At 38.6% G+C, this 14,240-nt stretch overlaps 1 protein-coding gene across 1 annotated transcript in view; it reads left to right on the forward strand.

The window, feature by feature from the left end:
- The window catches only part of LOC134531696 (metal cation symporter ZIP14-like), a 133,129-nt gene that overhangs the window by 99,773 nt on the left and 19,116 nt on the right, over positions 1 to 14,240 (forward strand). The window contains exon 5 of the mRNA XM_063367507.1: positions 13,035 to 13,121. Coding sequence (XP_063223577.1) covers positions 13,035 to 13,121 — 87 coding nt within the window. The remainder of the gene's footprint in view (positions 1 to 13,034; positions 13,122 to 14,240) is intronic.

Consider the following 14,240-nt stretch of genomic DNA (forward strand, 5'->3'; position numbering starts at 1 on the left):
TCACTGTCCACATAGCCTACTACATCATCATTCCTGTTTCCATAGTAATTTAAACACATATTTAAAGTACCCTTGACATATCTAAGAACATTTTGCAGAAGTTTGTAAAAAGTTTGTAAAGTAAAGTGCTTGCACAGTTCTGATATCTACTTAAGATTGTAACAACAGCACACAAATCAGGTCTTGATCCCATTGCAGCATACATTAAGGATCCAACTAATTTTCTACACTTTGACTCTATTTCCTCATTTTCTGAGCATTCCTTTTTCAATAACTCAAACTTGAAGTTTCTGTCGATGGGCAAGGACAAAGGTTTGCATTCTGACATACCATATAACTCAAGTAAGTTCTGCAGATACTGTTTCTGACTTATGGTTGTACGATTACTAGCTAAATCCTGCTCGACATCAATACCTAGAAACCTTTTTACACAACCCAGCTCTTTCATTTTGAAGGTGTTACATAGTGCATCTCTAAGATGACTGAGCTCATTTTTACAATTTCCAAAATATAGAATATTGTAGCGGTGAAAAAAAAAAAAAAAAAATAGATGAAATGAAATGATAAAATGGTGATGGTAAAATGGAATGATGAAATGTGGGTGTGTGAAAATGATAATGAAATGTGATGAAATGAAATGAATGAAATGGAGTGATACGAGATGAGATGACTGCGTCTTACTCTAACTCACAAAACGACAATAAATACACTATTAAAGCCTCCACCACCCTGAGATTGCGTGAAAACACCAGGCATCAGGGAAGCCTGCACAATAAAAACCAAGGGACGTAAACTAGAGCTGTACCGGGGATCTTTCAGAACTGTGGATTACAAGGAAAGCCTCTAATTAAATGACACCTCAAATATCTGACTAAGAACCTTTATAACAAATTACTTGATAAACTTAGACGATAGCCTGGGAAAGGAAATTAAGATTAAAATAAGAACTTAAAACTGCAAGTTGAGGACTACAATTATGTTTATTCAAAATAAAGGCTTTCAACGAATCTTTTAAAATCTTTCACAGTCTTTCGCACAAATGTCCGACAAATGTTCTCACGTAGGATGGACTGATTAACTGAGGCCTGCTAGCCCCTTAACTTTGATTTCTAAAGCGATTACTGGCAAATGAATTTACAATTAAATTTACAATCTGAAATGCAATTTTAAGTCAGGCCTCTAGCCATTACTCCTAAAAATGAACCAGTATACTTAAACTTAAAATTAACGGAAGAATAACTAGAGTCACGGCGGTCACAACTACCAACTTACGGATAAAAAGTCTACAACTACATGATAAAAATGAAGATTACTTAACTGGAAAATCTACATCTTGGTGACCAGTTCGAGGGTCCTCCTCCCTCGCCACCAGTCACGTCCTTCCTCCTCGAGCTCCTGTCGACGACTCCCCAAAACTCCTCACTGCCGTCCGTACAGGACGTAGCCCCCACGCGAAGGAGGGCGCGCTACGCCAGCAACTCCCGCTTACGCCACTCCCCGCGCCTACCAACATTCCCGCGGGCGCAGCAGAAGCGAGCCTGGCCAGCGCCACCGTATGCCCCGCGCCTGGCAACCAGCGGTCGCAACGCCGACCAGGCTGCGCCCGCAGCACGCCCCGATCACGTGATAGCCGCGTGAAGCGCAGCGGGCAATGCCCTGCGCATCCCACTTCCGGGCGGCCACTACCTGAACGCAACAGCCCTAACATAAAATTTAACAAGCCAACCCAAATTACTGCCAAAACCTTCTATCTAACTGAAGTGAAAAAACTAAAACATCAAATAAAACAACCGCGGAAAAACGCGCCGTGACATATTCCCCCGCTTAGTAGATTTGTGACCTCACAAATGTCAGAAACCCACTAAGGAGTGCCCTAAATCCAAAATTTACCATCAACGTAAGGAACCAGCAGTCTCTTACAATAATCGAATATGAAAACTTAAACAACCTTAGGTCCAACAAAGTTACACACAATTTTGGTTCTAATTTCATCACAAAGATAACAGTCTTAAGGTGTAATTTTGTTCATTTCATTCACTTCGGTATTTCTTTTAATTCGTTACATGTGTGTGAGAGTAAGAAAAAATCAATCTTATCTGCTACATGATCACAAGCAGTGTCTTGACGAATGATGTCTTAAAGCGCGCTGAAGTTGGGGAGGCGATCACCGAATGTCCAGCCAAACATCACAGCACAGGGCCCCCAAACAGCAGACGCAGCTTCCATCACCAGACGCCATGGCACTCCCGGATCCCAACACCATGAGCAGCGGAAGGAGCAAACCTAGGAACAATTTAACAGCATTAACATTCAACCAAGTACAAAACAACAAAGGCGTAGGAGATCGACCGAACTGTATCTCCTACCCACAATGTAAACATAAAAGACAATCATTATCCACACTCATTTAACATTGCAAAAGATTAACTCCAAGTATAATTTATAAAAATCAACTCTGGTCTCTGAGACAGATGAGTACCGTATCACTCAAGTAATCAAACCTTCCCAATAAATTAACAAAACTTTCCCTCCCTCAACAAAACTATAGAGAGTACCTTATAACTAGGACAAAATTAAGGCACACTAGACACAGTACAGGATGAACTAAAGGAAAGGATGTGCTGAAGTGAGGGTCTGACAACTGGCCAGGTTGGTCATCCACATCACTAGAACAGTCCAGCATCCACTAAGGTTAACATGCCAGGACTCCATCAGTAGGTGGTGGCACACGACTCTTCTGCAAACATGATCCTCTTCGTCTCTTCGAACAGCTCTGGGGAGAACTCAACTGGTTGTGATGGTGGGTCAAGAGGCGAGAACCCGACGCCTCTCGGTTCAACCAGGAATCCAGCATCCCAGACCGTCCAAACAGTTGGACCATCAGTGATAATGTGTCCCCTTCACATGCTCAACTGAGGGCGCACAGTCCAGTGGTCGCTTCCCCAGTGAAGTCGCATCTGACCTCACATATAGGAAGTCCATCCACATCTACACCATGGCACTTCATACCAGTGTCCAGCAAAACACCAACGCAGAACACCAATCGTCGATCTCCACACTGGAAAGTCTGTTACTTCTTTCCCCAACACGATGCCACACACACCAACCCACAATGTCCGAGCACCAAGGGAGGAGAAAGGGGCAGATAGGTAGGTACTCCCTCCTAATCTCCCTCCCTTAACAAATAAAATAAACTAACTTTAACTTAGAAATAAACGCCTAATACTCCACTCGACCTAAAACACAACAGTAAGCCAACAAACTCTCACATAATAAAATAATCAATCATACTAAAATTAAATAATTAAATTAAATAACTTACATTAACCTGACACTCGGTACACATCTGAACTCATATCCAGACATAAACGACCCAAGAAAACACCAACAAAATGTACTTAAACTGAATCATACAAATTATTTAAAATCATGCTTCAAAATAAAATAAAAATTTCAGACCTCCAATCTCTGCATCAGCTTGACATTCACATCTAAAGCAAAAATACCAAAACAAACCAAGTCATCTCCAAATAAAATAGCTCCCGCCGCTCTCACTTTCTTCAAAACAAACACATAAAATCTAAGTAACACCTCACACATGTTAAATTTCTCGATAAAACTTGGCACAAAACATCAAAACAAAACAACAGGACATAAAAATAAATAAACTTTTTACCAATGAAATTTTAACTGAGTATTCACAACAATAAACTTTTCTTTCTGGGGCAAAATAACTTAAGCACTTTGATTATTGATTCAAAAAAATAAATAAACAAATAACATAATCTCAGGACCAATATCAATCGTAATACTGTCAAGAAATCAACAACTACTACAAAAAAAATTACAGCAAATACTTAAAACCCAGGAAACATAAATAAATACCTCCTAGGTAACACAAATACCATAACATGTCTTAAAAAAAAAAAACAATATCTGAGAGAGAATGTTAGTAACAATTAACAATGCTTTCTTTCCAAGCTAACATCATGTTTCCTGAAATAAAAATTTAATTATCACATTAACTCAAGAAAATATCCGCCTATTTCCTTTACCAAACCAAATGAGCCAGTATCCTGAAACCATAAACAAATTTAAAACTAAAATGTAGTCCTCAAAACAACACATAAATATCTCACAAACACAGCTCCACCATGATGTACCTGTAACAAAACTTTTTCCCTTTTAACATTCACTTATAATGAAAATGACATGCCTTGTCTCTGATTCAATAACAACAAAATTCCATCCACAAAACTTACTTTAAATCATTTAGTGTAGGTCTATAGCCTGACTTTACTTGTTATTGAAAACCACAAACAGTTTCACTAGAATAGACACCAGTCTATCTCTAGGAACCACAACAGAATAATTAAAAAAAAAGTCAAATACCTGCTTGTGTACAAAAAAAATCTCAGTCAAACACACAAATTCTCGCGGGCTTTCTCTCTGCCCTCATTAATTCCTGTCTCCTTCACTTAATTTTCATAACTGAGGCCACCTCTACCTAGGTGTTACCCTCAGACTTCAACTTTAGTCACTTAACAGTGTTGAGCCTTGCTCATACACCAGTACTCTCACCCAGTACTCACGATAAAAAAAAAAAATTAATAATCACTTAAAATGATTATTAGAAAATTTAGTAAAAAAAAACTTAAATTAGTAGTTGGCATGATCTCTGGCACCTGGTTACTAATTACTCCAAACAGAAAACTACAACTTTCATCCCCATGAGCTCCATGCTCCCAACATCCACTTGTAAACAAAAGCCAATTGATGCCTACCATACACCTCCTGTGTATACTCCTTGTGGGACTCTAACCCAAAAAAAAATTAAGTCTCCTGCGGCTGGATTTGCTAGGCAAATCATCCCTGTGGTGCCTATTCCTGGCCAACCACGTCTACCCTTCCGTGCCTCTTACATTGGTAGCCAATGCTACTCCAAAAGGACACAACGTTCCCCGGGCTCATTCAACATTCACTTAAAGGTCGCCTACCCTGCGAACCCTTTAACGACAAAGGGACTCTAACCCTTGCTCTACAGACCATCCCTCTCGGGTCTATAGTAACTCTCCATTTTCTCAGGCATCAGTATCAACACAACAAAAATTTCGCTAACCCAACATCTCCTAACTAACCAGAGCCATCACCAAGATCGACCAGAACAAAAAAAAAAGACTCACAATACAAAAAAAAATCAAATTATCTCACAATTAAAATTATCCAAAATAAAATTATACTAAAATGTAACAATAACAACCTTTATCACAAATTTAGACCATAGTTATCCAACCTACCTTGGTAATTAACATGATGTAGTTCCAAGGGGAAACAAATTACTTAATTTGACCCCTAAACAAAATTTATACTACTACCAGGCTTCCCCCGCACTGGTTACACTAACATACTTTAGGGCACTGACCCACAGTCAGTCCCAAGGAGCTCTCACTCAACCCCTTTCTTATAAACACGCCGACCGCCTGCCTCTGTAAGGCTCCCGGATTTACAGCAACCTTTTGGAACTCTATGCACCAGGTTAGGACCAAGGAGTCTTCAAACTCCCTACTTCCAGAAAATTCAAAACATTTCTCTGCCTTCCATTCTCAAGGTTTTCTCCAATTTTTACACATATTTCAAACACTTTCAGAGCTGAAAAAGAAAATAATTAATCGCATTGTAAATCTAAAAAAAAAAACTTAACGAATACTTTCACCTTTAATTTTCTACGAAGCCAGCTGTCCTCGCGACACATCTGCTTCTCGTCACTTGCCTAGACAGCGCCTTCCCGTTGCCATCTGCTGCCAATGTGGGCTCTCCAATCTCCGCTAAACAAATCTTAACCGAAGGCCTCATTAGAGTTTCTTTAATCTTAATTTAATTTTTTTTTGTGCGGCATTAATTAAAAACAAAAAAAAAATTAAAACAAATATTAGCTAGCACCACTCGTCCCAGCAACATAAAATTCCTATAATTTAAAAATAATTTAAACAAGGTACATCAAGGGGAAAACACTTAAAACTAACCATGTCCAAGGTACAAGGCAAATCAGGTCTTAATAAAAAAAATCTTACAACTGTAAACATCCAAACTATCACGCATCTAAACTTCTCAAACATAACAAAAAAAAAACTCTTCCTTGATCAACAAATTATTACAACTCAATCAACATCAAAAACAACAAAAAAAAATTAATTCCACGTCTCTATTACGTACCGAAATTACCGGGTGCCGTACCAATAAACACCCCACAATTATCTACCTCGACTCAAAATTATGGTACGCCTTTAAAAACAAATTAAATAAATTACTTTAATAACTTTACTGAACACTGATTACCTTGCACACTTGACACACGTAATTACTTAACCTAAGTGACCAACTACTGCCGTACTGTAGTTATTCCTTAAACCGCCAAACTTTAACCATTAAACTCAATAACCAACAACCCGTGGCTCTCATAGTTATCTGACAAAACACTGGTACAACATACCACAACCTTGTCCGGAAAACTTTAAATAAAAAATTCTAAGTCATCACGTGACATAACCATTATTACTTCATAATAAAAATACACATTAAAACAACGTAACTTATATTCCCTAAGAGGTTTTCATCTTTCTATGTTCAATAAAAAAAAAGTTTTCTCTTTTTCGTCTCCTTTCTGACAATTCACATAGTTCCGTTCCATTCATAAAACTTCGTTTCTCGTACCGCAAACTTTCAGGACTCAAACCTGACTATAAAAGCCTATAAAAAAACTGATAACCAAATAATTACAAATTGAAATAAATAAAACTAATAGGATTTTGCACTCAACACAAAGCAAAATAAAATTTCAATGATCCACAGTTCCTATACCACTGGTTATGTGAACGTCTGGCGATCATTGCGCAACGAATAAACACGGTAATTCATTCGTCACGGCACGAACAAACCCAACGGCGATACACATACCCGGCGCCTCCACCAAATGTAGCGGTGAAAAAAAAAAAAAAAAAAATAGATGAAATGAAATGATAAAATGGTGATGGTAAAATGGAATGATGAAATGTGGGTGTGTGAAAATGATAATGAAATGTGATGAAATGAAATGAATGAAATGGAGTGATACGAGATGAGATGACTGCGTCTTACTCTAACTCACAAAACGACAATAAATACACTATTAAAGCCTCCACCACCCTGAGATTGCGTGAAAACACCAGGCATCAGGGAAGCCTGCACAATAAAAACCAAGGGACGTAAACTAGAGCTGTACCGGGGATCTTTCAGAACTGTGGATTACAAGGAAAGCCTCTAATTAAATGACACCTCAAATATCTGACTAAGAACCTTTATAACAAATTACTTGATAAACTTAGACGATAGCCTGGGAAAGGAAATTAAGATTAAAATAAGAACTTAAAACTGCAAGTTGAGGACTACAATTATGTTTATTCAAAATAAAGGCTTTCAACGAATCTTTTAAAATCTTTCACAGTCTTTCGCACAAATGTCCGACAAATGTTCTCACGTAGGATGGACTGATTAACTGAGGCCTGCTAGCCCCTTAACTTTGATTTCTAAAGCGATTACTGGCAAATGAATTTACAATTAAATTTACAATCTGAAATGCAATTTTAAGTCAGGCCTCTAGCCATTACTCCTAAAAATGAACCAGTATACTTAAACTTAAAATTAACGGAAGAATAACTAGAGTCACGGCGGTCACAAATACCAACTTACGGATAAAAAGTCTACAACTACATGATAAAAATGAAGATTACTTAACTGGAAAATCTACATCTTGGTGACCAGTTCGAGGGTCCTCCTCCCTCGCCACCAGTCACGTCCTTCCTCCTCGAGCTCCTGTCGACGACTCCCCAAAACTCCTCACTGCCGTCCGTACAGGACGTAGCCCCCACGCGAAGGAGGGCGCGCTACGCCAGCAACTCCCGCTTACGCCACTCCCCGCGCCTACCAACATTCCCGCGGGCGCAGCAGAAGCGAGCCTGGCCAGCGCCACCGTATGCCCCGCGCCTGGCAACCAGCGGTCGCAACGCCGACCAGGCTGCGCCCGCAGCACGCCCCGATCACGTGATAGCCGCGTGAAGCGCAGCGGGCAATGCCCTGCGCATCCCACTTCCGGGCGGCCACTACCTGAACGCAACAGCCCTAACATAAAATTTAACAAGCCAACCCAAATTACTGCCAAAACCTTCTATCTAACTGAAGTGAAAAAACTAAAACATCAAATAAAACAACCGCGGAAAAACGCGCCGTGACAATATCATCAACATACACCAACAAAAACGTTTTGGTGTTGCCTTTACATTTAGAATAAACACATGCATCTTTGTCAGAACGTACAAAACCCAGTGATGACATTACTTTATCAAATTTAGAGTTCCACAATTTGGGAGCATTTTTAAGGCCATAAATAGACTTATTTAGTTTACCAACAGGATACTCTGAATTTACACCCTCTGGTAATTTCAAATAGAGTTCCTCATCAATTTCACTGTTCAGGAATGCACTGCATACATCCATTTGCTGTACTGGTAAGTTCAGTTTGGTGGCCACACTCATAAACACTCTGAAAGTTTTAAGTTTTGCCACAGGAGCGTACAAGTTATACACATCACATTCTTGCTCGAAACCTCTTGCCACTAGTCTTGCCTTGTATTTAGTTTCCCCAGTTTCAGTCCCCTTTTTTGTGAACACCCATTTTGAACTAACTACTTCTTTTCCTTCTGGCACCTGTGGTAAGGTCGTCCAAGTGTTGTTTTCATGTAACTGCTGAAGCTCGGCCTTAATTGCCTCCTTCCAACATTGTGAGTCTTCCCTATTCATTGCCTCTTTGTAACTCTTCGGTACCGCATCAGTTGCTACGAGTCCTAGATCGTACTCTGAGCACCACGCTGGCTTTCTTACACTCCGTCCACTTGCTGTTTTAGGTGGCTTATCTTTGGAGGTTTCTCTGCTTGACACTTCAACTGGTCTCCCCTTTCTTTGGTCTCCTTCAGTCACTGCATCCTCAAAACCTTTAAAGGGAGAAGACATTCTTTCACTTTGTACGTCTTCCTCATCAGTACTGGAATTTGATTTTATTTGTTCATCTTCTTGAGTCAGGTCTAAGCCAATCATTTCAATGTCTTCTACTTCAGTTTCAGTCCTTGTTTCACGTCCCTTTAGTCTCACAAACACCACATCCCTTTTTATTTCAACTTTCTTCTTGTCTTTGAAGTAAATTCGATACCCTTTGGAATCTTCGTAACCAACAAAAACACCTTTCTCTCCTTTTGGGTCCCACTTCAGTCTCTTTTCTTTCGGTATATGGACAAATACCTCTGTTCCAAACACATGAATTAGTTTTGTCAAATCAACATTTTTCCTTTCCCAGACTTGATATGGTGTCTTATTATTTTCTCGAGCCTTTGAGGTCCTATTTAACACATACACAGCTGTATTTACTGCCTCTGCCCATAGCTGTTTGTTAAGCCCTTTCCCACTGAGCATTGACCTAGCAGCTTCCACTAAGGTGCGAATGTCCCGTTCTGCTCTTCCATTTTGCTCTGGTGTATAAGGTATTGTTGTCTGGTGTTGTATCCCATGGTCCTCAAGCAGCGCTTTCACTTCCTGATTCACAAATTCTCTCCCATTATCACTTCTAAGCACTTTCACAGGCAGACCTGTAGCTTTTTCCGAAAACTGTATGTAGTATTTCAGCTTCTGGGACACCTCAGATTTACTCTTGAGAAAGTACACTTGCCGGTAATTTGAATAGTCATCTTTCAGTAGCAGAAAGTATCGAGACCCTCCCACAGACTCTACCTCCATTGGTCCACACACATCAGCATGTACCAATTGCAATGGAGCATCAGTGTGTTGTTTGCTTTCACCAAATGGTAATTTCTTCATTTTTCCCTCCAGACATGCTTCACATGACTCACTGTTGTCTGAGTACTTAATATTGTTTTGATTCAAGACACTTTTCACATAGTCCAGGTTTTGATGACATAAACTTTCATGCCACTCTCTCAACGAGCGTACCACCACTAAGCAGTCTTGTTCCATGATTACGTCCAGAATGTACAAATTTCCCTCCTTATTTGCCACCGCACGAATCTGGCTGTCTTTATATACATAGCAATGATCGCCAGCCATTTTAACAGTATGACCCTTTTCAATTGCACTTGATACTGAGAATAGGTTCATTTTCAGCTCAGGGACCCACAATACATGGTTCAAGGTACTTTGCACATAATTCTGTCCATTGTAGACTTTCACATTAACTTGTCCGATACCTTGCACCTGAAGACTACGTCCATCACCAACGAGAACACATTTATTCGATACTGGTGTAAAGTTCATGAGGAGGCCACGTTCGAATGTCATATGTTCACTTGCTCCACTGTCCATGATCCAAGAGGTGGATCTTTTATGGTCCTCCAAATCACTTACACTACGCAATACACTTTCTGACATTACAAAGGCATTTTCATGTTTAGGCCTATACCTTTGCTTGCTCTGAAACTTCAGATGTCCTTTCTTGCCACATTCAAAACACTTTCGTAAGTCTTTATCCTCTCTGCATTGGTTTGCCACATGTCCCAAGAATCCACACTTGAAACACTTTAATCCCCCTGTCTTCTTGACAGTGTTCCCTTTATATGATCCTGCCACCATAGCCACATCCTCATCCTTGATTTTAGACTTTAACCTCTCTTCTTCCACTAGTAGTCGTGCCACCAGGTCATCAAGTTTTTGTTTACTAGTTTCTACAGATTCCCATGCTGTCACAAAGTGATCAAATCTCTCTGGCAATGACATTAATATTTTTGTAATCGTGAACTGTTCCGACACTTCTTCTCCTGCCTGTTTAAGCAAGTGACACAATTCTTGTATTTTTGACAAATATGTAGACATGTCAGAACCCTGCTCATACTTAAACTGAAAAAAACGTTGCTGCAGTAAGTGTACACTTATACTCGACTGCTGCTCATACACACTAAGAAGCTTCCTCCACATCTCGTTTGCAGTGGAGCAAGTAAGTATGTGCATCATTGCATCCTCACTCAAACGCATTACAATAATACTCTGAGCCTTTGCATCTTTTTTTTGCCACTCACCTTGATCTTTTTCCGGTTTAATGTCTGTTCCATCCACAACTGAAAAAAGATTCTTTCCCCGCAACAACACCGACACCTGGAACTTCCACACGTTCCAATTCTTCTGCCCCTCCAACTTTATCGCTCCTACAGTATTCATCCCTAGCTGCTCCATTTTTCCGGAGTCAACAAGCACCGACGATAAATTGTTGACGACGAAAGCGACTGAATGTGTACCACACCCCGGTACCGCTACTCCACAGAAGCTTCCCACGCCGCCATTACCACTCTGCAGAGAAACACGTTGCCGGCCTACACAATTTAAACATCTCTGGTGCGAAGATCACTCATGACTGTTATAAGCATTCTGGGCCCATAACCTGTTGTTAGTATTTCACAAAAAAAACGACACGCCATGATGCTGATAACCATATCCTTTTATTCACATAATAACAGTCATTTCTTCCACACTCCTTTTCCTCCATTTACTAACTCTCCAAACTAAAGCAGTGCTACCAACTCGGTAGCTACAACTATACCTACGACACAAAATATCTTTATTGCCGATAACAATTTACTGGTTCACCATTTTCAACAGTTGGTTAGGTTATGTTAGCTATTCTTAAAATACTGTAAAATCGTTTAAACAGTATTTTCTTTGCAGTAATGGGTAATTTTTTTTTTTCAATTTAGCTTCAGTGTAATTAGAAAACTTTAGTCAGTGAAAAATCTAATGATTAGGGTTTAGTTAACAATTAAAAAAAAAATCCATGTACACATGTTTATTACACCATAGTCCCTGCTTCCAGTTCAATAAAAATTCCCCTCCAAATCCCTTACACACTTTCTACAGTAGAGCAAAATAAGTTGCATTTTGCTTATGGAACTAAAGCTCTGGCGTTTTGGTAATTTTCTGTGTCACGTATCCAAGTTCATCCTGTCGGAAGATCCTGGCCAAACAAAAACTTGAATATCCCAATGCAAACAAATTATGTCAGTTCTTGTAGGAATTTTTTTCTCTCATATCCAACTTATGATCATAATTCATTGTATATCACAAGTTTTTATTAAGTCCAGGATCTTTCGACATATTAAATAAAAACAGTATGCAACATGTACTACAGGATCAATGTATATAGGACCAACATTTAGCATGAAGGTATGTACTTGGATACGTAATATGGAACTTTTACCAGAATTTTTGATGTTTCAGTGCAACTTGGATGATAATTGTTTGGCATGATGTTTAAAAACCCTGGGGAAAGTTTTTTTTAAATTTTTTTTTTCAAGATATCATTTCCTTTCTTTTTCATTGATGTCAGAGTTGAGAGTATTCATTCACTCAAAACACTTAAATTAAAAAAAATTGTCAAAAATAATTTTTTTTTTCTTAATAATGCTATTTAACCTCCGTGTGGTTTAATAGAAACAAAACTTATTATAATATTGTGCAACCCAGTACATAACTGTAATATTGCTTATCTTTTTTGGATGCTTCTATTTAGCAGTTCATTCTATTTTCTGGTAGATCTCACATTCTTTGACAGAAAAAGAGAGACAAATAGGAAACAAAAGTTATTTACCTGCTTTTTGAATGTTCATTTGGCACCACTTGGTAACTTTGAGTAAACCATACAAGCCTAAGGAAAAAGCATCATAATTAACAGTTTACCTATAGTGTATGGTATTGTTATTCAGATATGTATGTCTGCACCAACAGTTGATTTTTTAGTTGTTAAAATAAATAAGTTCGACTTGAAAAATAAACATTTAATATCCTATTAGACTTTCATGGAAATATTCAGTCTTTATTATAAAATAGTATTTTGTAAAATGGAAAAAAAAAATTCAGGGGTATAAAATTCTTTGTGTAGGATAGATGTTTGATTGTACACTCTGTGTGTGATAGAACCGAGCAGAAACAGGAGTGGCTGTGTTTCACAGGCACCTGATCTTCGGGGGCCCGACAGAGACCAGAGTGGCAGCATACGGCTGGAAGAGGACAGCCTACTCACCATCACCACAGTCAGGGTCAGTGCCTGGTTTGTAATGTCTTATTTCGTGTTACTGCAGGTGAAGATTGGCCTTGGAAGCACAGGGGAAAAATAACTCGTTTCAAATTTCTATGGCATTACAAAACACAATTTCATCAACATGCATCACCCTCCACAAGGCTTTTTCAATAGGTGGCTTTCAGGACATATAAGGCCAAAGAAACCCCTCACTTTGACCTGCTGATTTAATTATTTCTTTTTATATAATTTGAATTTCCCGTTAAGTATATTGAAGCAAGGGGCATGATTATATAGGCGAGTCTGTGTCCTGATTGTAAACGATGCTGTTATTCAACTTCAGTCTAGGTTCAGTTGCAGTATCATTTTATTTACACTTTACATTAGGGATACTATTATTAATTTCTCTAAATTGAATGGTTTATTTTAAGGTTTCTGATGTGTAAACATTTTAGCTCTCAGTAGGAGTAATTTTGTGAAAATGGAACAGAATTGGATGAACGGAAATGTGACACAAAGATGGCGGACCCACGTGTAGACACACAAACCGGTAAATAGTCACTTTAGTAAACATTAGTGTACATAAAAAAACATATTTATGTGCCAATTGAAACTTTATGATATTTAAACTGCTCTAGAATATTTTTGGTAAACTAAAATAGTCATAGTTAAAATTAATCCGAAGTATTAAAATACATAAGAAAATTGGCATTACAATTATTATAATATGTAGTTCCCTTCCTTGAATCCAATTGTTTAGATAGCTCAGTGGTAGAATGTGCAGTTGATAAGGTCTAGGGGTAATTTTTGATGAGGTGCAAACCTCGTGAGCGGAATTTTTTTTTTAAATAACAGATTACTAGATCACACAAACTGTGTTTTAAGCAAATATATACGAATACATTTTATTTGTTTATCTTATTGCTATAATATTGTTCCGAATGGGGAAACGGATTCATAAGGATAGCCCAATTAGTTTTATACAGTTTTATTTATTACTAATATTTACATTACTAATTAAATCACCAACAATGTCTGTTCACAAATCACTAAGTATCTGTCCAATCCACAGTTCGCACTCCTCACTGGAGCTAGGCTCAACAGTGGTTCGCCCCTTACCACGCACCTGTTCACATAC

The sequence above is a fragment of the Bacillus rossius genome, chromosome 5 (assembly GCF_032445375.1).
Source record: "Bacillus rossius redtenbacheri isolate Brsri chromosome 5, Brsri_v3, whole genome shotgun sequence".
In the NCBI taxonomy this organism is placed as follows: Eukaryota; Metazoa; Arthropoda; class Insecta; order Phasmatodea; family Bacillidae; genus Bacillus; species Bacillus rossius.